Here is a 25,145-nt window from a genome sequence, read left to right as displayed (position 1 = left end):
CATCATTGGAGAGCTTCCCTTTCAAATGATGCGTTATTTATCAAATGAACATACACTTGTGTTTTACTTTAATTTTTGGACTAACTGTTTGCCAAACATGAGCTTCCCCTGCATTGCGCTCATTTCCACTATGTTTTAGGCCTGGTACATGCATAAGAACTTTCAAAATCTTAAATCTCCTCCTTCCCCCCCACAAAAAAAAGGTGGAGAATCTGGGTCCAGAAGGTTAAAACCCTGCCACAGTTTGGCTTTAGCCATAGGTGCTTCTTCTCAACCCACAAGCACAGCTCGTTACCTGCCGTTTGAGTAGAAGCACCTGGGGCGAAAGCCAATATGAGTGTTTTTTTTTTTTTACTTTCTGGACCTGAATACTTCAACTACAGTTTGTTTCTGTGACAGACCCCCAAACATGAAGTTTATAAATAAAAATAAATAAATCAGGAGGTCAGTTTTGGTAATAGCCCGTGTGTTGTGCCGCACTAGTTCCCTCTTTGTCTTAATTTTCCTGAGCTTGCCCTCTGCCCAGGCCATTAGTGTGTGTGTGTGTGTTTTAAATAGGGCAGTCTCTTTTGCATCTCACTAAACATTATATTGGTGTTTTAAAATTAGTCTTAAATACAGTATACAATGACTGGTCATATTAGTATGAATATTATGAACACTAAGGGGCTCTATCAAAAGCAGTCATAGTATTTAGTTAGTGTTTTTAGTTTGCATTAGTACATCATACTGAAAGCTGTTTACAGTACCAGCACATTGAGAACTTTGAATAGTTTCAATTGTCATGGCGCATAAGGTGGTTTTCTTTTCTTGTTTTACAGTTTTTGCAATTGATCTTGTTAAAGCGTGCAATTGGCTATGGTGTATCGACTAATTTATTTGAGGGGGGGGAAAGCCTTTCCCCTTACCTCCACGAGTCCATCTTGACCATGTGAATCACTTTCTGCAGACAGAATCCCCACTAGCATGGCACACACACACAGAAAAACAACAATGTTAAAACAGTGCTGGTGATACAGTACATTTCCTCGCATAAATATTCAAAGAAAATGACTACAATTAAACTACTTGTGCAGTACTTTAATAAAAAGTCATACATTCATAACAAATAATTTGCTTACCAGAAAGTAGCAGGATAAAACTGAGTAGCACACCAAACTTCATGTCTTCTAGAGTGTGTTTGCTTTCCTTGTGTCTGATGTGTAACAGGTGTGTCACTTCCCACTTAAATAAGTAGCTTGCAGCTGTCCCTGATTGGTTGTATTTCCAAGGCACACATGAATGAATGCCTGATAAAAAATAATAATAATAAAAGCTAGGAAACAAATATTTAACATTAGCCCACAATTTTTTGTGAACTATTTGGGGGATGTGGGATTAAAATAGAAGAAAAGACAATTGTATTGCATTGTCCAATCACATAGAATCTATTTCGGTGTGCGTCATATTAAGATGATGCAAACATACGCTTTGAGGATTAACATACTTAAAAATTCATCCATCCATCCAACCGTCCATCCATCCCTCAACCCATCCAACCATCCATCCATTTTCTTAACCGTGAACATGAAATGTAAATTTGAATATGACTTTTTGGGCAGAAACTAGAAACTAAAACACTGCATGATAGAAATTAATCGGCAGCATATTTGAGGATAATTTTAGAGGCAATTTAATGAAAATCACATATTTATTTTTATGGTATCATTCATTTGTAATACGTAGTATATTTCATTGATCATGTTTTCTAGAATGCACCATTAAGAACGTGTCACTCCAACCCATTTAAATCTTCTCCACCTTCCACAACTAACATATGCCAATTTAGTGCCGCCAAAGCAGTACAGCAGACACTGAACGCTCCTCGGTCTAGTTTTCAATTACCTTCAGTGACGTGGGAACCTTTTCTCTCAGAACAGTTGCGGTCTTATCTGGGATTCTTGAGTAAATAAATAACCTTTGCCAGTAGGTGGAGCAATTGGAGTGTGTAATGCTTTCCAAGCCATTCGCCGTTTATGTTTTTTGTTTGATTTTAAAATGGAAACTTCGCATTTATCTTATTAGATTTTTTTTAAACGCATGTTTTTAAAGTGGGAAATATTTATCGAAACAAGACTTTTGTATTTGATGTACAATTAACACATTCCTTTTTTGTACGTAGTATTGTCATCCGTTATATGGAGTGTTTTGCTTATTAAATGGCAAGGCTCCAAACAACTTCTTTTACTTTTTGAAATACATACATTTTGATTCAAACAAGATTAATAACACATTTTCAACATCTATTTAAAATACCAATATGTAAAAAAAATTAAAATAATAGTTTGCAAAAATCAGATGTTAGTATAATCTATTTTAATCAGAACCAACGAATTAATTGCTCCCCAAACACATTGAAAAATTAAAAATATTTCGAAATATTGTTTACTCTGATAAAAAGTTATTATTTCCGATAGCACCTGAATGCGCCATGGGCTATCAAACTGAAGCAAATCGTCTCCAACGGAAACTGGAAAGGGTAGAGAAGACAAGATGGCGGATTGAGTGGGTTGCGCTGTGGACAAACGGTTGCGACCCTTGAGTTAGCCCGGTAGATAAAAAGGACTGAAATGTTCGGATAGAAAAAAATATCGGTCGAAACATAACTGTATTTTTTTTTTTTCCCCTCATTGTGGAGGTCGGTTTTTTTTCTTTTCTTCCCAACGACGGTCCTCGCGACAGCGCTAGCATTTAGCCAACGCTAGGCTTTACCCAACGCTAGGCTTTACTAGCTGCTTCTTCGAGATAGCTGTGACTGGCTGCTCGTACAAGGCCGTGCAATCTTTCGGAATAGCATCGACTTATACGTTGTGACTACCACGTCATACAGTATTTCCGAAAGGATTTCGTATTTTAACGAAGATCTTTTGTGGATGGTAGCATGTTTTTTTTCTTTTAATTTGCGCATTAGCCTAGTTGTCATATTTTAGCTACCATTCGTCCATATTCTCCAACATCAACGGGATCAGGATTACATTTATGTTTCGCTGACCATTTGGTTAGAACATAAAACCGAATTTCCTGAAGTTAATCAAGCGCCAGTCGTCATTTGGGGGATATGGCGAGCAGCAGTGGCTCTAAAGCCGAATTCATTGTCGGTGGGAAATACAAGCTTGTCCGCAAAATTGGATCGGGGTCTTTCGGCGACATATATTTGGCCATCAACGTCACAAATGGAGAGGTAATTGTCATAATTATTATGTACGTACATTGCTTGTCAACGTAGTATTGAAAGTTGACAACGTCAGTTAATTTTAAACATTTGCTCAATTACCTACAGCTGTAACCTCGTTACTCATGAACTCATATGGTTTACTGTGGCTGGAGGTTAGAGAAATAACTGTCATTAAAGATAACCTTTATTTTAAACTAGAGAATAAAACTGCCACCTGTCCCGTGTGCCATTTTTAGGAGGTAGCGGTAAAATTGGAGTCACAGAAAGCCAGGCATCCACAGTTGTTATACGAAAGTAAGCTGTACAAGATCCTACAAGGTGGTGTCGGGATTCCACACATACGGTAAGGAAATTCTTATTCCTTTTAATATCCTTGTAAATTAACCGTTTTTATTTATTAGTCGTCTCTCTTGTAAATTAGTTAACCGGTCATAATATTTTTGGTACGAGGCCTACCCTGTCCGTCTACCTAACACAAATGCTAGTGTACTCCATTAAAGATGATTTCTCAATCATCGTTTGGTAATGACCGTTATTTTTTTGGTTCTGTTGTTTTGCGTAGTTGAAGCAGTGAGTGGATCGTGTCATTCAAGTGTACGCGGAGCGTGTGATGTTGTTTTTTCTCGCGAACAACAGCTGTTAGGGGCGAGGAAAGGCTGCTATGTGTGGAAATGGCCGCTCCTCTTTTGTTGTGCTCGCTCTCAACATGTCTCCCTCCTCGCTTAGAAAATGGCGGCGGAACACAGCAGGGACAACAACCTGAACATATAATTGAGCGTTTTAAATGTGTCATTATGGACCGGATTACATCTTGAAATACACTGTGATTTTATCTATGTGTTTTCTATATAATGGACGCCAAAGAGTGACATAAACGGCCTCATTCACTTTTCGCAGTTAATCGTCTTGGGGGTATTCAAAGTTGATATACTCCAACGTAAGAGCCAGCCATTTTCTGTCTCTTACCTTTGTAAGATCAGCTGAAGCCTAATATTTGATAAATATACATGGATGCAATTTTCTCAAGTTGGTAGCACTGGATAATAGACGTTCCAATGCAGAATGTAAGCATGCTAGCTCAGTACAAAGCATTGGACTGTAATAGAGAAACTCATGGAACAAATATCTATTTGTTTACATATACCAATATAATATATACAAATTTGGTCTGGCTTGGCTCTTAATTAAAAATTTAAGTTGATCAATTGTACAGATTGCTGAAAGGCAAACTAATGTGTCAGATATGGAGCAAGAATTAAAAGTTATATGCCCGTCTGTATCGTGTTTGTATTTAGTTCTAATTTGATACCTTTTGTACCTGAAGGAATGACAGTTGTGAAATTCAATGTCATGACCTTATACAGATTGACACTGAACTACTGGGAGAAGTTGTAGAAATCAAGTAATTTGTAAAACTTGATCAGCCTTTTCCTGACAGGGATACAAAGCCAACATTTCTACAGGTGTACATTTTGCCAACTTTGTTTTGTAATAAAGTAACACATTGAATGTTTTAACTTTTAATGACAAATGAGACTACTGCATTTTATATTGAAACATATTAGATTGCTAGTTAGTTACTCAAAATAGTAGTCATTGCTGTGTAGTGCTACTTAGTAACATGTTACTGACATCACCGGGGGCCAAACTTGCAATTTAGGCATCTGCAAGTTGTGCAATGTGTCCCATGAATGTGAACCCAACCCATATTGGAGATGTGTCCTTCGAAATGTAGATGCAAAACGTTCACCGCTGACTATTACTTGTATCTTGTCGCAGTTCCAAGCTTGCTGAGTCAATACTATACGGGTATTGCCATTACTGTATCATTGTAACTGAAAATGTAAAAAATTAACATATTGTGCCTTAGCTGTGGATGCGTCAGGGTTGTAGTCCATTTTCTCCACTTCGCTGCAGTAGCAGGGCTCTACACTAACTTTAGCACTGGTGGCAATGATGTTACCAACTTTTTCAGTTAATCACAATTTTTGAGGGAGCTACAGCATGACCATATTTGCTGATGTAAAGTTGTCTCAATTTGCATCGCGTATGTTCAGATGAAAAGATTGACAGCGATTCAACATATAGCTGCAAAATATTTTACTGTAGCAAGATTTGTCGGCAATAAAACAGGTTAATTATTTTACATTAGCCTACTTAAAAGAAAGTGAAAAACTAGAATGGGGGATGGAAGCCTAGCAGATGTGATTAGGTATTGTAAACCGATTTAACTATATTGACCATTGATTATAATATAGTTTTAAAAAAAAGTGATTTCACACCCATCACTCTTCTTAATATATGCCAGCTTTTATAGATTGATAGAAAACCTACATTGTTTAGATATTTGCAATTATTAACGGTTGATTAATACATTGAGGGCCTTTTTTCTGTCTGAGTTTAAAATGCCAGTATTTGAATGTGGCTCGCCAAACGCTGTCAATGTTTACGCTACCGTTAGTGGCTACTGTAGTTGCTAACGCTGGAGACTTGTGTCCTATCATACAATGACAGACAAAGGCTACATTCACACTGCAGGCAAATGCGACCCAGATCGGATTTTTTTGTCCAAATGTATCTGACTTTTTTATGTCACTTTGAACGGCTCAATTCAGAATTTTTTTCATATCCGACCTTGGTCACTTTCCTATGTGGTCCTAGATTGGATACGTATCCGAATTTTTGCAATGCGGCCGCAATCTTAACGACCAGGTCGCATATATCCAACCTCAATGTCATCGAAAGCTCAATATGCGCTCCATGCGAACGGGGGCATTAAGCTTGATTTATGCTTGACGCATCGGCAAGGTCCGCACGACTCTGGAGACGTACGTGAATCGGGAAATTTGTTTTCGAGTAACAGTTGTGACTTTATATCAGACTTTAATTTAATCCCACTTGAAACATGTAGTATAAAGATGACATTTGTGGTGGTGATATTAGTGATTTAACCACGCAGACAGCTTATTTATTACGCGCGGCAATGACGTGCTGTCATCGTTAGGGAGGGGAAAAAGGGAGAAGTCTCCGTGAGATAAGGCGCTCGAACAGGCTCGCCTCATTTTCACAAAATGTTATTTCTACCTCCTCCTGCATCAATCCTCTGTAGATATGAGATGGTAAAAATATGAGCCCCGACGACGCATTACATCCACACAGCAGACGGGCGGAGTTTGCAATTAATAGGTAATGTGAACGCTTACTCCAAAAAATCGGATTTCATCAGAAAATCGGAATTGAGCATTAAGACCTGCAGTGTGAACGTAGCCTAATTAACAGACTAATTAACTTTCTTTCTGTCTTTAATTAACAATTAAATATCATTTCTAGGTGGCGTTGTGTTGATGTTGGAAGTCGACAGTCGCCTTTAGCTGCGACGCCTTCCACCTGCTGCGTGGGTCAATTTTAAAGTAACAAGGCAGTTGCATCAACGTCAATGTATTACTTGGAAGGCTTTTATTTTGAAGTTAGCCTCCGCAGCGCATTCCTTAAAATTGCATGAAGTTAATGGCAACTTTGTATTAATATAATTTCTAATTACTTGTCCCTGATTGTAAAACGTACGCAGGAGGGCGGCCGATAATGGTATCGTTCACCACCGTGAGTACCGATACCTTAAAATAAGACTGGTATTGGCACCGATACCAGGTATCGGTAGTCACCCATCATGGTCAGGATGATACCACCTCTGCCTCAATTTGAGCCAGTTAAAATCTGTATGGATCAAGCGCCACGGATCGGATCGTACATAGTCCGCAGAATGTACCTCGAGGCCAATTTCAAAATAAAGCCTTTCAACTAATACATTGACGTTAATGCAGTTGCCTGTTACTTGTATTTTGCAATTGACCCACGCAGCGCGTGGTAGATGGCGTGGCTCAAGGCGGCCATCATCTCACGTGACTGTCGACTTTCAACATCAACACAATGCCATCCTGAAATTATATTTAATTGCTATTAAGGACGCTAAGAAACCGCTTGTTAATTAGTCTGTCATTGTATGGGTTTGGAGGCCTTGCGATAAGAGCTGCCCCCTCTGCTTTTAACAAACTAATGTTCACAATCGCATAGAAGCATTGCCTTTTTTCAATGTCTTTTTTTTTTAAGTAATATAATGTACCTGCTTTATTGCAGACAAATGTTGTTGCAATAAAATATTTTGCAGCCATGTTGAGTTGCTGTCAATCTTTACATCATCTGAAAACTACGCTAAGCAAATTGAGATATCAGCAAATACGGTCATGCTGTATTCTCCCTCCAAAAAAGATGCGACCAAAACCTGTGTGGTGGGACCAACTGAAAAAGTTGGTAGCACCAGTGCTAACAGTGCAAAAGTTAGTCTAGAGTACTGCCTAATGTACTGGTTGCAATGGACCTTTAAAATATGTACGTGCCAAAAACTTTCAATGCATATTTCTCAAAACAAGGGATTTCAACCTGCCAACATTGAAATTAGTTTTAACTTTTTTCAATTTTTGAGGTACCACCAGGGATGCACGATAACTGTTTTTTCCCGCCGATATGATAACCGATAACTTCCTGCTCCTCGATACCGATAACCGATCTTTTTTCTTTTCTTCTTTTTTGGGGGGGAACTACAAATATATGTTGCAGCTTAAAATAATTAAGGGTCATTGAAGGATACATTTGTCAGATGATGCCCATTTTATGAATTATGTGGTATAACTAAAAGGAAAAAATCAATATGGGACATTTATTTTGAAATGCATTTCAAGATAGAAGTTTTTATCGTCCATAAGACAGCAAAGAACCCATGGGAGCGGCTATCAGTTTTATACTGTCTTGCAACTATGTAAAACATTTTTACCTTTTTAGCAACTCTTACATAGCGATTGTATTTTTATTATAACTTTACTTGTTTGGCTAGCTAGCTTGTTTTGTTTAGATGGCTAATCGTTAAGCCTCATAACTTTGACTTATGTTGAAAGTATGACGTGGCGTGATAAATGATCAAATAAGATGTCCCAAATTGTAGATGATAGTAAAAGTACAGATGATAGTAATTAAAACAATAAACATTTAATGTTTTTTTAAATTTATTAAACACATATTTAACTGCTTGGTCTGAAATCATTATCCGCCAATTGCCCTAAAACATTTAAATGACGCTTTTTACTAATATAGCGGCGTCGGAGAATGACACAGTGGTCAAGCTTTTATGCTTATCAGTAATTATTACCGGTAATACAGTTGCCTGCGTTTTGTTGCAACTAGTATTTATTAATGCTCACAAAATGATTTACGTTAGCACTAGTGACGTTTCAACAATGCACATTGCACACACATATTTTAAAATAAACACAGGACCCGAAACATTTGAGTTAATGGCTATTCACCATTTTGTAGACATTTGGACCACAATAAAAACAAAATATTAAAAATACGACACAGTAGCTGAACTTTGAGTCGTGGCCAATTGTATTCAGTGCTGTCGTATCGTTTACTATCCATCCATATATTTTCTGAGCCACTTATCCTGACTAGCATTAGCTATTTATTTAGCTAAGTGAATGTTTGGCTCAGCTGCCCCCGTTTACGTTGCTTCGTACGGCAGCCATCAGACTGACAGCTCGACAGCCATCCAAGGTCTCGCTGTTTGCGCCTCACGCCATCTCCTCTGATAGTGCGTCCGGTAGAAGTCGCTTGAATTCGTCAATTTGTACTGTACTCCAATGTTAAGTCCACATGATTATAGTATGTAGCAACGAAGATAAAAGCAGTTTAAAACGTAAAAGGCACGGCGGCCCGGTCGAGACCATTATGGCTTCTGAGCATTCCCGGCTACAGAAGCTGGCCGCCTCAGACGCGGCGCCTCGGAACTCTGAGCCATCGGGTGACCACGAACAGTGAGCCTCAGCTGTGGCTGTCATTCAGGAGAATGGGAGTCTGCAAGCGTGCGCTCGCGAAAACTTTTACTCCAGTTTCAATATTTAGATAGTTTAGTCAAGGAGACTTGGGCTGGTTGTGTGTGCACAAGCTATATTTTTCCCCCAGTCGCCAAGCTTGACCAATGGCAGTTTACTTTTTTCTCTCTTTTTTTTTTTTTTTTTTTTTAAATTAAAGATGCACACTCAAACTCACAAACGCGTTCTCTCAATCGGTAAGCGATCCGGCGGGGCCTGCAGGAAGGCAGGCAACCACACCTCCTTGCCAACCAGAGTCCAGACTCACGTTTACTTCTGAAGTTCTGCGCAACAGCACCATTTTGCCTCCGCCAGTCATGTAGCAGAGGCTTGAGCTCTTAAAGTGACAGTAACCAGAGCAACGTTTTTCAGGCGGCTTTCAATATCGGTCTAATTCTGAGCTATCGGACTGATACAAATTTAAAAATGTCCCCAATATTGGTCCCCCAATATTATCACGCATCCCTAGTACCACCACATATTATACATAATTTGAAAGATAATTAAGTGTAGAATTAGAATATATGAATATCTCTCAATTTTAATTTTTGGCCATTTTAGCCATAAGCCTAATATTTTGGGAAAACGCATCACATTTGTCAATACTAAAATAGTTGTAAAAAGCGATGACATGGACCTATGGGCCAATGAACCATAGGTCACATTTAAGTTTGCTTTAAAAAATAATAATAATAAAATAAATAAAATCACGTACCGGCAATGACGGAAGGGTGCCCAATGCACTGCAGAATGACGGACCAGCAACACTCTTTTCTCACCTGGCAAATACTTTTTCTCAGCACTGTACAAGTAAATACAAAATACCAAGATTCCTTGCAGATAGAGCATGCACAGATCACAAGCCAATTCTCCTTTGAAAGGAAGTACAGTATTCAGTTTGCCTTTTATATGACTAGATATTTGGGTTGGAAAAGGGGTTAACCCAGAGGTTGTATTTTGTGCGTGTGTGTGTTTAAAGTCCCTTCTCTTCTGAAACCTTACTTTTTTCTTTCTTACTTTTGTTAATTTCTTTTTACATTTACTGCTTTTATTTGTAATTAACTGAATTATATATCTTGTATTTATGTATTTATTTTTTAGAACAGATCAGTACTATGTTGTCAAAGGAGAGTACCTTTTGTTAAATTCCTTTTTTTTTTTTTTAAGGTCTCATATTTAACTTTTTAACATACTAAAATAGTTCTCAAATTTGTAAAAGACATGTATTCGTCAAAATTAACTTTGGATCTAATATTTTTGCTGTCCCTACATCCGCCAAACAGCCTGTTTCAGGGGTGTGTCACTTGTATGTAAATAGCTGCACCAAGCCACGCCTAGGTCATACCCTTCTATCCCTCTCTCTCGAAGGGGCAGTGATTTCGGTCATGGTAGCAATGTGCTAACGTTGTGAATGAAAACTACTGGCCATGGGAGCAGAAGAAGAAAAAATACAGACATGTCTTTTACACATTTGAGAACTATTTTAATATGTGGAAAAGTGGCATAACCTTTTACCATAAGAAAATGTAGCATAACGTTACTACACAGAATATGTTGTAGCGTTACTTTGTGATTGTTTAGGCAATGGTTATTTTGCCGTAACCGGCAGATCTCCCGCGAACGCTATTTTGGCGTAAATGTCTCCGATTTGCTGTGAATGCTTGTAGACATTTACAAGCGGTTATGAATAACACAAATGTGCAAATTTAGGCCACTGCGCGGTCGCAACGTGCAAGCTGTCTCGTCGAGACCACTTAGCGGCCGGTTAGCATCACAGTCATGTCAACTAGGTGGCAGTCACAGCAAATTAACCACCGTAGATTGTATCTTAACAAAACAATACGCAACCGCTTCATATTATCCAACCACCATCTGCTTCATCATATCTGACCTCTTGTAACCAAACAACCTCCACACGACAAATCTAGCTCCCACTTTAGGCACTAAAAATACACCAGTAATATGGTAGAAGGTGCACATCTCTTATTAGAAAGGATAGGGAGGAAGGCTAAATCTAAAATGTTGAACTTACATCTTTCCCGTTTGCAGTTGTCACACTGTTGGGACCGATCCATTATGTTTAAACGTATTGCAAATCCCACTCTGAACAGGCTTTCACTAACAAAACAGTCCTTTGAGAAATTATGTCGGTACATGTCCTTCAAAAATAAAATTAATCCACTGTCTTCTCAAAGACTTGAGACGAAGGAAGCAACCACTTTTTCCTGATCATTGTTTCCATTCTCCACGGAGCATTTACGAGCAGGGGGAGAAAAAGAAAGGAGCAGCCAGCTTCTCGAATTTCAGTGTGCGTGACAAACCTTTACCAGAGGTGGTGCCAATAACCTGAGGGGGCTGGGTCGAGTGCACTTCCGTGTCTTTTTGACGTCATTAAGTCACGATAGTTTAATCTGCCTGTTTGAAGCACACATTTTAGAAAGGAGGAGAACGCTAAAGTAGTGGACAGACTTTTTTCATACCTGGTTGGATTGTAGACAGGCCGGGGATGCATAATATTGATAGAGAACCCCACTCAAGTGCATTTTCATACTATGGGACATTTAAGTTATATCCTTTTATCAAAGAGCAAGGCCAAAGAAGAGATGGAAAGATAATGTCTATCAGGATTTGCTCCATTTCAAAGTGCCAGAGGATGCTCAAAATAGGAGTTCTTGGAGAGTAAAGACGAAGAAAGCTGACCTCATAGTCTAGCGGGAAAATGCCTAAGAAGATCTTTTTATCTCCAAATAGTTCTAGAGATACCATTACAAATGGCGTTCCAAAGTTAAAACCAGACGCTGATGGCACTGCACCGTTTTTCTGTTTGTTTTTTCTCTCATCCAAAATGTTTTGTGCTAGTTAGGGGTTAATTGGGTGAAAAATACTTCACAGTGGGTACTTCATTGCCCCCCCCCCCCTGCTTTAAATAATGTACGAACATACAGTATAGCAAGTAAGCCATTTCAAATACCGCAGAAATAACTGCTTATGTTTGTTCCCAGTTGAGAAGATTACGAGCAACAACAATTAAGGATTACTTTTGGTGGAATAAAAATGGGAAATAGCTTGTGTACCTTAAATTGCAAATAATTTCCAGTATCTGTACAATACTCTTAACAGTAATTAGCACAAGTGTCAGATAAGCAGCTTTGTGTTAAAATAGTAATTGGCAAAAGTTGAGTTTGTAAAGTCGCTTCAGCCTTTGTACAAGTGTAAAAAAAGAATACAAACTTACCTTGATGAATTTTATCTTATTTAGGTGGTATGGCCAAGAGAAGGACTACAATGTCCTAGTCATGGACCTACTTGGCCCCAGCCTCGAAGACCTGTTCAACTTCTGCTCTCGACGCTTCACCATGAAGACGGTCCTTATGCTTGCAGACCAGGTAGCCAATGCTCGCATAATGACATTCAATACTCACAAAAAGTTGATGGTTGTCAGCTTTCGGGTGAAATTTCAGGATGACTCTAAAATGCATTTAAACTTTTGTAGGTGAGCTAAATTTGGCATACACATTGCCAACTGTTCAGGGTATCATTAGGTTTTGTACAACTTGTTCTCTTAACAGAAAGCCAAACGGCAAAAGTCAGCAATGATTATCTGAATATTCCAAACTTTTTGTAGGTTGTGTATGTGCAGTCTTCCAAGCCAATTTATTATTACTATTATTTTAAGAATGCATAGTTTCGCATAGAGTACATGAGATTAACTTTTCGTGACCATCACATTTTGCATTTGAGTGCTTGGTTGTTTTCTCAGCTGTATTAGTAAGTAAAAGTGTGAGTGTCTGAAAGAATAAACTGTAGTAACTAGGGATGTCCCGATCACACTTTTTTGGACCATAGTCAGTCACCTCATTTTGAGATGTCCCGATCCAATACCTCGGCATTTTATTAAATGTAATATTTTTTTTTTAAACAAAACTACCCCAACACCTTTTTATATGGTGAGTGGACAGTGTTTAAACTAAATAAACCACTTAAAACCCCATTTTATGGCACATCTATGAGTTACTCAAAGGGCTATTATTAACCAGTATATACATTTTTTACAAGAGCTTTATTTTTGAGAACTTACTGTGGCTGTTATAAAGCATGTTATTTAACACAAATTGATGGGTAACCTAATGTTTTACTTTAGGAAGAAAAACTGTGTGTGTATGTGTGAGAGTTTGTGAGAGAAACAAACAAGCCAACTTCACTACAAACAAAAGGCTGCACTAGTGCACTTGAAGAGCAAGCAAAGTATATTTAATCTTACTATGTCATGACTTTAGGGCTGGACTCGCACCAGTCTAGACTGCTGACCCGGTCGGAATTTGGTGGCCCCTCTAGGATGTCCGACCCTTCGAAGTCGCACTAGGCTAGGCTAGGCACCGGGCTCCCTTCAAAGGGCGTCCAGACTTCAGAGTCGCCGGCGCAGGCACCGCAGCTGGATTCACGGGGAGGAAACGAAGCACGCCCGCACCGCAGCTAGATCAGCCAGGATGGCACAAAGCACGTTCAAGTTGCCAGGCTGCTTGGCTGCCCATCAATGAAGTGCAGCAACGCATCTACTCTATATATCTTTTCCGCGCACGAAATGCTCATATTGCATAGAGTGCAAGTCGCACCGTCTCCGCTTTTCACATTAAAGATGATGATAACGTATCATCTATTTCCAAATATCTCTACGCCATTTCCTTGTTTAGCCCCGCCACTTGATGGCATTAATAGTGTCACTCTAGTAAAGTGAAGCCATGCCGCACGCGCTCTATGGAAAAATGTAGTGTCACTTTGCGCTAACGCCCAACTCCAGATTTAATAAAAAGTTATAAAATTAAAAAAAATCATATTTATCCATATCCTGATCAGGTGACAACATCCAATTCCGATAGTCAGCAACCACGTGATCGGGACATCCCTAGTAGTAACTATAAATACCAGTAGTCAAAATATGCCTTTATTGAGAGGATAAAGTGTAATGACTCAGTGCCCTTCTTTTTTTTGTTTTAGATGATCAGCAGAATTGAATATGTACACACAAAAAACTTCATCCACAGAGATATCAAACCAGACAACTTTCTCATGGGCATTGGCCGGCATTGTAACAAGGTAAGATGTGCAAGATCATTTCATTGTAAAGATACAAGCAACATGTCAACATTGCGGTCCAAATATTAAGATATTTAAATGTATCTTTTGATCCAAGTGCCCTGATGAGAGGATGTTTTTAGTTGGCTTTAAGACATATTTTGTCCCTAAAAAAGGTTATGTTTGCGTATGACATTAACATGACCATAAAGGCCATTTATAATTTCAATCTGTAAAGGGAAATCTAAATTCTTTTTGGGGGGAAAATTTGCACATAAAATGGCTGAAACAAGCCATTTTCTCATTTAAATGATATACAGAAAGATTTACATTCTGTTGTGCAAAAGGCCATTTACATTGTTCCTCAGGCTGCAATAAGTGTTACGTTTGGTCATTTTTCTCGGTTGCAAGTTGGTTATATCAAGCCTTGTCAGTGAAATTGGTGTTGTGAGGGTTTTGTGTGCCTCCTGATGCTGCTTCATCAGTAGGTGATTGAGTCAAAGCACATTGAGCACCTTGAAGGTAGAAAAGCACTACACAAGTGGAAGCCCATTTACAACTGCCGAATACTTTCATCATGCTCCCGATTTGGCTGTCACTGTCAATTTATGTCAATTTATGTAGACATATATTAAGAAGGGGATGAGCCATTAGCGAGTTCCTGTTAGCAAGCGGGCTCAAGGAGGAACCAGTCCCAGCCAGTGGAGGTGAAAGTCTGACTATGTTCAGTGTACAGCAACAGTACTAGAGCTCGCTGTTGCTAGTGTTAGCTAGGCTCTGTGGTCAAAAGCCCCTTACCTTTCTTGTATTTTAACATGTTTTCACTGTATGACTAAACAACAATGTTTACATTAACCATGGATGCAACAAAACCAAAACATTCACCACATCCCTCAATGCAATGTGCTTCCCAAAGCATTTAGTACTAAATATATAACTTCTGAAATTGATTAGCTCTCTTTCCATTTTTTCCCCCAAAAGGAAACATTACCTCTGTTTAGGAATGGAGTCACGATAAATAAGTAAATGGTGATTCTGCGGTATTATTATTTTTTTTTTTGAAGCTCTCCATTTTCAAAAAAGTGTCTGCAAGCTAGTCAGATTTTTTATTTTTTTTGCACAAATGTGACGTCACAGGAGGATGTTTGGGGATATGTCTACTGCATGTGCTACATGCACAGACTTGCATACTAATTGACAATTGTCATTCGACAGCTGGGTGATGAAGTGGTGTGGTGCCTCCACTATTGAAAATACAATTAATCATTTTACTGTCTTTATGGGTATTTATCCTTCAACAGTAACATTCTCATTTAGGACACAAGCAGCATAGCTACGGCCCTTGGTTGACAAAGTTGTGCTTGCAGTGGAACGCTGCGCAGTAGAAAGATTGGGTAAGCAGTGACTTATTTGCATGAGACAGGATCGGCCCCTCAAAACAAGCTGATTTCAACAAGTGGGCGGCAAAAATTTTGAACATTGAGGGGAAAGTCAATATTTTAATGAGTCATTTAAGAAAGTGAAACTTGTACACAAAGTAAAGCGTTTCGAGCCTTTGTTTCAATTTTGTTGATCATGACAGACACAAATTCCCCCATTTTCAATAGTGAGTACCCCATACAATTATTTATGCTGCTATTTTTGTTTTTTTTAATATTTGAGTACATTTAAACAGCTCTTTCTTTCATGCAACATCATCTATTACACTTTTAATAAAAAATATAGAATATTTGGTCAATTAAGAAATGTGTATTATAAGTATAAAAAAAAAAAGTTGTGGCAAGTCAGTGTCATAATATTCAGACATACTATAACAGTTTTATTTTCATCAGTTATCCGAGCTTCAATGACAATGTGCTCATGTACACTTAATTGAGAAACTCTGATTTGATTGATTATGATGCTAGCCAGTTTGTGAAGTTTTGGTTTCCCCAAGGAGAAGGTGGTTGGTAAAATATCTTGCAAATATATCTTGAGTCTCTGTCAATCTTTACATCAAATGAACCTAGGGTATGCAAATTGAGACAATTGTAAATCAGCAAATATGGTCATGCTGCACCTTCCCTGAAAATGGTGCAACCAAATCATATTCAGTGCAACCAACTGAAAAAGTTAGTGTAAATGTTAGTTGGTTAGTAGACCCCCCCCCCCCCCCCCCCTTATCCCTTGAAAAATGAATTTCTGTCAGGCCCGTTACTCTGGCACGACGTAAAAATCTACAGATTTTTCACAACCCAAAGTTGGCCTGCCCCCGCTGCTGGAAAAAAAATCCTAGAGGAAACACTGGATGTTAACACAATTACCTGCAGTATTGACAGGAGGGAATGTGGTTACGTTAATGCCGCTGCCACTGCTTGGTTGAGTACGGATCACAAATGCGACAGTCATTTAGGTTATCCCATGCTGTGTGCGCAAATGCTTTTGCATAGTTGTAGTGTTTCCTTCATAAGATAAAAGATCGAAATTGCAAGTTGCTCTGTGGTTTTCTTTTCCTGTAAAATGTCAAACTTTCGCAAGTTAGGCGCCATGTTTCTAGCGGTGCTCGTAAAAAAACACGCGTAGTGATGCCATTGTCCCGAGTGTATTTGATCAGGACATTTGGCAAACAATGCCAGAGAATTGAAACACTGAAACCGTTTTTCAACAAGAACCAGTTTTCGATTCCCATCCATATTCAACAAGCCAAAAACGGAAGAAGAAATCTCGAATCTTGTCGTGTTGCAATCTCGTCGCACGAGATCTCGTCCCATCCCTAGTCAATTAGTGATATATTTTCAAGCCATATGTTTATAGACAATGAGAATGTTGAAGGTTTTGACAGCTTTGAAACGGAATGGGGGACGAATTACCACTCAAATCCCCAAAGTTATTACAATGGCGCCCCAATGTTGAAGGTAAATGTACCCGCAGATGCTAGTCTGTTAAATTTTTACTAATATTTATATAACCAATATTTATGGTGACCCAAGCCAACACACTCTGGCTAGGACAAAAATATCAGTCTCACATAACTGCACAAGAGATGAACATTTTTATTGGGCTATTTATCAATATGGGGTTCACACTATATTAGTGTAGCACGAGGTACCGTACCGTGATGATTTGGCATCAAAAACGTCTCGGTATAATTTTTTTCTTAGTACCGGTACTTAAAAAATAAATACAAGACAGACCGCCAAACCGGTTTTAAAGGCAGGTACACATACACGCATAACCGCCTGTCTCCCGGTATGTGGGAAAACGCCTTAAGTAAGCAACACGCCTCTTTCAGCGTGTGTGCGAGAGGGCGCAGGAAGATGGCTTCATGCACTGAAGCGCTCACTGGACGTGCATTCTTCGTTGAGAAGCATGAAGTGCTAATTAAGCTTAAGTGTAACGTTCGCTAGCCGTCCACTCCTTGTTGAGATGACGCGCTAATTAAGGCTACATGGGAGTGCGCAAGCAGAGTGGAAGCCACGTGATATTGCCTACGCATGTTTTCAATAAACACATGAAAAACACGTGTGGTTTTCAATTTTCAGTTTTAGAATTGTTTTGTAACAAGAGCAAATGTTTTTCGCGGAGAAGCAGAAGAAAAAGCAGCAATCATTCCTTCAGTGGACTCAAGGTGCGTTCAATGAACAGGCACACAGTAGGAAATCAGTTATGCATAGTAAAAGCTCAGACGACTGACAGAGCAACAGACAGGTTGTGACTCATTTTTGACATTTCCCTTCAAAATAAGTGGAGTGTGAATTACTTTGTACCCAGTTTGTAGTATTTGATTATGCATTTGACTAACTGGGAGCGTAATAGAGAAGAGCAGAGAGACATGCACGCACATTCAAGCAACGTTACATTGAGTCATTGGAGTGCCACTGTGTTGCCAATATTTAAAACAAATGACATTAAATGCAGGCAAATACAGTAGTTCAAGAATATGGCATTTAATGTGAAAACACATACAGTATAAACATAGATACAGCATGTACATAAATTAACATGTATAAACATAAATAGATACAGTATGTACATAAATTAACATGTATACATCCCAATATTTTGAATTCATAATAAATAAAAATGAAGTTCTTTTGTCAGTTTTATTTTTGCTGTTTTTGAGTTTTGTCGAGGTACCGTTTCAGTATCGGTATAGAGGTATAGTATCGAAGTCAAAATGTTGGTATCGTGACAACACTATACTATATTAAACGTTTTTTTAAATCATCAAACTTCAAACTGAATAAAATAAAGCGATTAAACAATATACATTGAATCAAACAAAAAATTGTGTAAAAGGATACACACATTTAGTTTTACTGGATTTTTCTTATATATTGAAAGGTGGCAGGAGAAGAGGGTCGGTCGATCACATTACCATATACAGATTCAGGGTTGGCACTGGGTCATGAAACTTTTTAGCCGATCTCCTAGCCACATTTGAGTGTAGCTAGCCACGACATCACATGTTTATGTGGCGCCTATTTTGCTGCTATTTTACTACGTGCACCACTCATGCATGAATACGGCAGAGACATTGTAGCCCAACTAACAAACACACAACACTTTTGGGAAGATGGATTTTTTTGAAGGGGGTTCTAGACATAGGTTGATGGCTAACTGCACATTATAGTGGTAGAAATGGGCAAAGTTCTTATAAATAAAAGTGGCAACTGCGCCAAATCGCCACACATAAAATAAATAAGGGCACTTATATACTTGGTTCCTTGGTTGCATCAGCTCATACTGTTTTTAGCCCCACGAAAAGAAAAAAAAGAAGACAATTGAGAGGGTGAACAAGTTTTCCCAAAATGCCTCAGCAATTCTGCGCAAAACTGATCCCCCGTAATTCAGTTGATTCAGGCGACTCGGGAGCAATATAGTTCCGTTTTGGTGCAGTAGCAGACACAATATTTCATCCTTCCTCAGGTCGCAACACAACCGCTTGCTTGTTAATGATGCTAATGTGCGCTAGCATCAACATGCTGCTACCGGTAGATGTAAACATTGCTGTCATTGGCCTTACAGCAACATTGTTGATTATACTATGACCAATCGTGTGTGTCACTGGCCACATCGAGGGTTGTGGAATAACTGTATGCAATTTGCGTACGGCCATTTTTTTTCTTCATTTTTTGCATACGGACACTTATGCCTGGTATAGTGATATTCCCCCAGTGCAATTTTGACAAAATTGGCAGCGCCTGAATATTTACCTCGCCACTCCGCATTTCACCTTGTCATTGGTGACGTGGCAAATGGCGCTCACCATGAGTCACTAACACCTAAACGTGTTATTCTGAATTTTTTAATTGATTTCTTTGTTTGTTGTTTGGGGTATCAGCTTATTTTGATGTGATATAGTTGTGTGTTGTGTTGTGCATTCCTAAATCCATTGGTTTTCATTTGGTTAAAGCTTGTTATAGATGTAACTGGTATCATTAGTTATTCCATCCGTCCATTATTTACCGCTTATCTGGGGTCGGGTTGCAGGGGCAGCATCTTTAACTTAATCAGGGAAGCCCAGACTTTCCTCTCCCCAGCCACTTGGTCTAGCTCCTCCGGTGGGATCCCATGGCATTCCCAGGCCAGCTGAGAGTCATAGTCTCTCTAGCGTGTCCCGGGCCGTCCCCAGGGCCTCCCACCGGTGTGATATGCCCTGAACACTTGCCAGGGAGGCATCCGAACCAAATGCCCAAACCGCCACAGCTGGCTCCTCTCAACGTGGAGGAGTAGCGCCTAGACTCTTGAGTCCCTCCTGGATGACCGAGCTTTTCACCCTATCTCTGTGGGAGAGAGCTCAAACATCCTGCGCAGGAAATTCCTTTTGACCGCTTGTAACCGGGATTATTATTTTTTTCTCGGTCCAGACCCACAGCTCGTGACCATGGGTGAGGGTAGGAACATAGATCAGCTGGTAAATCAAGAGCTTCGCCTTTTGGCTCAGCTCCTTCTTTACTACAATTTAGCTATTCCCAGAATATTGTTTTCTTGGTCGACACAAGCTGTTGAATTAGCAGTTATGCCTTTCGTCACAAGAACCAGACTTTATTAATAGCACAGCATGCTCACATGCTGCCCCTATGTAATACATCAGTTGCATCCCAGGAAATCTAGCTTGTAATATTTTTTTGAAGCCATTGTTTACTTGATTTGGATGTTTGAGCCATTGTCATGCTGGAAATTGAAGTTCCCATTTAGCTTTCTAGCAGTAGTCTGAATGTTTTGTGGTAACACTGACTCTTATTTAGAACTGTTCATAATTCCCTGCACTTTGACTAAGGCCCCAGTTCCAGTTGAAGAAAAGCAGCTCCAAAGCATGATGCTGCTAACTCCATGCTTCACTGTAGATGTAGTGTTATTTTAGGGATGGTGCAGTGTTAACGCAAAGCATACCCTTTTGGAATTATAGCAAAAAACAAACAAAAAACCTTGTATGTTTTAGTGTGTAGGTTTGGATTTTTGGGGGGAGGGATGGGAGATTGTTTGTACGTGTACTAAATAGCTCGTACTTGCCAAAAATCGCTGCAGCCTTTTAAATTATGCTGTAGTCTTTTAGACAGTCTACTCGACCTTTTATTAACGTGTTCGTCATTTTAGAGGCACCTTCAGTTCTTTGTGTTGTCACTGTTGTGCCATACTTTCTTTACTTGATGATGGCTGTTTTCACTGTGTTCCATGGTATATTTAATGCCTTTTGAATTTTTTTTGAACCCATCTTCTGAATGATACCTTTGAACAGTTGGATTCCTCTGCTATGGAAACTGACAGCCATGGCTTGTGCTGTCAGGTAATGCAAAAAGCCTACTCAGTTACTTTAATTAGTGGGCACATGTGTGCTCACTATTTAACATGAGTTTGAATGTGATTGCTGATTGCCACCCCCCCACATAGAAGAGGTTGTGCACACTTGTGCAACCATAGTATCCCGGTTTAGTTTTTTCTATCCCTCTATAAAAACATTTTTTCCTTATTCTACAGGTTATAGGCCGGATTGCAAAAGTTATGTGAAGATGATCTTTGTCTCATTTGTTTACTTTATATCACAAAAACCTTTTTTTTAATTTGAACAGGTGTGTAGAGTTGTTGTTTTTTTTTAAATATATATACAGGGCTCTAAATGAACTTTTTTGATGACCAGCCAAACGTGGCTGTTGACTCGTATTTTTTTTCAGAGTGAAAATGTTCCCAGATTTTTTTTTAAACCCTTAAACGTAACAGTATGTCTATTGCAGTATGTTATGTCGTATTAAATACACTGATTCTGAAACATTTACTTAAGTTAATTTACTTACTCCCACATCCATACGGTCTGTGAAAAGCTTGCGCTTCCAACCAATCACGGTGAAGTTTGTCAGCACCTGATTATAAGTAGCCAAAAGCTCAAAACATAGTCGATGGCCACAGGAGAATGAGTTGTTGGGCATCAGTGGTGAAGATTCGGTACATTTTGAATGGGGGAGTAAGACACATACTCAGTTGTGCTGCTCATCCCTCAAATGCATGTTCCTTAAGAATGGAATATCATTTAAAAGAAAACTAGATAAACTTTCCAACTGTCTACAAATTGACAAGAATACTCCAACCAAAATATTTCTTTTGTTTATGTATAACTAAATCTTGGCATTTAGACAGACGAAACTAAGAGATTGCAGTAAGGTCTTAGTTTCTCTCCCTCTTTCTTTCTCTCTCTATCTCTTTATCTACCTACCTAATACCTATTAACACACATTATCATAAGCAATAGGGTTGGGCGGTATTCAAAATTTTACACAGTTTTACCATCTCCACATTTCACTGGGGTGCACGGTAATACCGTCACTAAGTTTCTTATATTGTAGGTTGCGCTGACCAGCACCAATCTGTCTACTAGTTAATGGTCACAGATCTGTTTACTGTGTGTTCCAGCTGCATTTGTAATAATCTTTCGTGTGATGGAGCACAGGCAGTCTGTCACTCCTTGACTAGCGTGTGCTCTCTTTGGCTGAAGTGTGCAGCTGATGTTAGCGCATGCCATGCGCTCTTTTTAGGCCACGGAGTGCCATTTAAACAGTTTCCTCTGTGGACCCGCACAAACTTCAAGCGGTCTGATACATCTACAAACTGTTTCCTGAATTCCCGGACTCTTTTTGTCAACAGTGTACGCTAGACAGCTGCGCGACAGACAAAGATGATGGTTAGGCACACACGCACACTAAACGCTCACCTGCGTGCTGCCATCTCGAGTTGACGTGTGTCCATGGAAGAAACTGAGGCACTTCTGATTTTTGGTATAAATAGTGCTCCGCGGCGCGCTTCTGAAGGTCATATGACTATGGACTGGACTATAATAGTAGTTGGGAAACGTGTTTGGACAAACTCGCCTCTTTGCAGCAGTCAGAATGGGATTATTGTTCCTCGAATGCGTTCGGAGATGCGAAGTCTATTCCATCTCACATTACCGTTTTCATGCAGATTTTACATGCAGGCCTCATTGACTTTTGTTGCCAAATTGCAGTAGTTGCATTTTTTTTGAAGCGGGCAATTGAGCTATAGTCTCAAACTGCGCGACGGACTATCTTGTCTCCTTCCTTCTTATGGGCGGTCATGTGACTCACATGACTAATAGAAGCCTACTATTACAGTAATTTTAAATCGTTTATAGTAATACTAATTGTTATAGTAATACTAATTTGAAAACACAACTGCAAATTTATGTGCTATCAAAAAATGTGTTTAACATCAGGTCCTTATGATCTGCTTTTTCTTTTTTTTTTACAGTATTGAAAGTGACACCGTTGCTATTTTTACACACGCTGGGATACCATATCGTCGTCAAACCGCCCAACCGCATTGAGCAATTATTGTGGCCGACAAACCTGGCATATATGCCATGTTGTTGCCAGTCTGCTCTCACTGTTGTCAGAGAGGATGCTGAAGTTGTTATGTTTTTTTTTTGGTCATCTGAAGATTTATTTCTTGTACAGGATTGATCTAGCCATGGTTGTCGTGACAGAAGAAAATCACACCTGTGATTCTTATAGACCAGGGGTGGGCACACTCTGTCCTCGAGGGCCGGAGTCCTGCAGGTTTTGGATGTTTCCCTTCTCCAACACAGCTGATATATGATCAGCTCATCAGCAAGCTCTGCATAAGTCTGATAACGATCCTGTTGATTGGAATCAACTTGTGTTGGAAGAGGAAAACCTGCAGGACCCAGGCCCTCGAGGACCGAGTGTGCCCACCCCTGTTCTAGACTGATGACCAGATTGATCATTTAAATACAGCAAATATACCCAAAAAATGACCTTGGAGGTCCAACCTTAATTATACCGGAGGTGCTTGCTCAGTTTTACAGAATCAATTGGCATCAAACCAAGTGGCTACAACCAGAAGTGCCTGTTGTTACTCTTGCTAACTGTGAATAAAGGTGGATAGCGGCTGTGTGATGTTTGACCCCTGCCCCTCTACTGTCTGCCCTAGTGTTTAGACTCGTCAGTGGGGAAGAGGAAAAGAAGCTTGGCGGTTAGCTCTTCTCAGGACCCATCTTTCTCAGGATTAAACCAGGTGTGACCTTTACCGCAACACCAGCTTCCTCACAAAAGCAGTTGTCGCTTCGCAATTATAATTAACTGTACAAGCATAGTGTGACAGTAGACCATTAGTGCTCATCTTGCACCTATTATACCTGACCACCCAGCGTGCACTTCATTTCATTGAAAAAGAAGTGTAAGCGTTTCAGTTCAGTCATCTAGGCAAAACTGTCTTGTCCCAGACCTGCAGTGTTATTGGCCAGTAACTCTGAAGGCAGCTCCAGCCTCTTCATGTTTGGTCTGTGTGTCAACCAAATATTATAAACCAGTGTCAAGCCTGGTATGGTTGAAGCCTTATATAAAACAAAAGCACAATTTTTCAAGAAATTGTAATTACTTAATGGCCTTTGAAATGAAGAATTCCAATTTTGAAGTTTGGTCCATTTCAAGTAAAATGTGTTGTCTTGTGGAGATTGGAAAAAATTGTTGTTGAATGCCAAGCTAATGAAGTATGAACTTACTTTGTAAAGGTGAACGTTTCTCAATTTTTCAAGTGCTTAAGTTCTATATTTATCCTTGGGAATCCTTGTAGTAAGTTAATTTTCAGCTCACATGTGGAACCCGTGCTCTGTTGGTTAGCAGGAGACTACAAGAGTTGTCTAATTAGTTTAGCACTTTTGTGTATTTATTGTAGAATAGCCGTATCTTTCAAAAGTTCTACACATTATTCTCAGTCAGAGTTCAGTTGGTAGAAAATAAGGTTTTTTTGCTCACTGCTCGCTGTCTGTGGCTGCTTGTGCTTCTGCCACCAAAACATGCTTTTTTTCCCCCCAGTGTCCTTTTTTGTTGTTGTGATCGCAATGATGAGCCTATTGTATAAAAATGCCAAGGCAAAAAAAAGCACAGTTAACTAGGAAGGTCCCGATCACATGAATCAGGGGGAAAAGATCTATGGGGGGGAGATTTGTCTCAAAATGATTCACACAAATTCGTAACTTTCACATCTTTTTTAGATCTACAAATACGTCTGATTTTCACGTGTTTTTTAGATCCACAAACATTTTTGCGATTTTTCTCATGCGTTATGCAAATCCACAAACATATTCCTAATTTTCACGTATTTTTCAGATCCACAAACATTCGTAGTTTTTACGTTCTTCAGATCCACAAATATATCTGTGCATTTACCATACTTATGCCTTCGAGTTGTCCAATGTGCCTTTGGGGTAAGGCTGGGCGATATAAACAGTATATTTAATATAAGGTATTAATTTTGCAGAAGGTAGAGATTTTGACTCTACCGTCTTACCGCAGTAGCGCATGTTGATGACGTCATTATATGGTGCATGTTGATGATCTCATCGTATCTGCGTCTGGGCCTTGTGCACCGCTTGTGCGCAGGCCTTGTTATACTTCTGCGTGAGGCGACCGTGGAGATAATAG

The 25,145-nt window shown here is 39.3% G+C and overlaps 2 protein-coding genes across 4 annotated transcripts in view; one reads left to right on the top strand and one right to left on the bottom strand.

The window, feature by feature from the left end:
- Positions 1-1,265, bottom strand: part of LOC147167876 (trypsin inhibitor ClTI-1-like) — a 2,299-nt gene extending 1,034 nt beyond the window's left edge. The window contains exons 1-2 of the mRNA XM_086085439.1: positions 1,122-1,265; positions 909-961 (exon numbers count right to left, since the gene is read on the bottom strand). Of these exons, the coding sequence (XP_085941565.1) occupies positions 909-961; positions 1,122-1,164 (96 nt within the window). The 5' untranslated portion in view covers positions 1,165-1,265. The remainder of the gene's footprint in view (positions 1-908; positions 962-1,121) is intronic.
- A 1,228-nt stretch (positions 1,266-2,493) lies between these two features.
- csnk1a1 (casein kinase 1, alpha 1) overlaps positions 2,494-25,145 on the top strand; it is a 36,143-nt gene continuing 13,491 nt past the window's right edge. For 2 of the 3 annotated variants that reach the window (XM_086084473.1, XM_086084472.1), the window contains exons 1-5: positions 2,494-3,220; positions 3,451-3,557; positions 12,398-12,524; positions 14,134-14,232; positions 23,653-23,736. In XM_086084473.1, the coding sequence (XP_085940599.1) occupies positions 3,098-3,220; positions 3,451-3,557; positions 12,398-12,524; positions 14,134-14,232; positions 23,653-23,736 (540 nt within the window). In that variant the 5' untranslated portion in view covers positions 2,494-3,097. The remainder of the gene's footprint in view (positions 3,221-3,450; positions 3,558-12,397; positions 12,525-14,133; positions 14,233-23,652; positions 23,737-25,145) is intronic. The other variant, XM_086084474.1, reaches the window with a different exon arrangement.

The sequence above is a fragment of the Leptonotus elevatus genome, chromosome 9 (assembly GCF_054856555.1).
Source record: "Leptonotus elevatus isolate MCC_2025b chromosome 9, RoL_Lele_1.0, whole genome shotgun sequence".
In the NCBI taxonomy this organism is placed as follows: domain Eukaryota; kingdom Metazoa; phylum Chordata; class Actinopteri; order Syngnathiformes; family Syngnathidae; genus Leptonotus; species Leptonotus elevatus.
The sequence above is the reverse complement of the archived record's forward strand: the minus strand, read 5'-3'. Positions and strand labels throughout refer to the sequence as shown.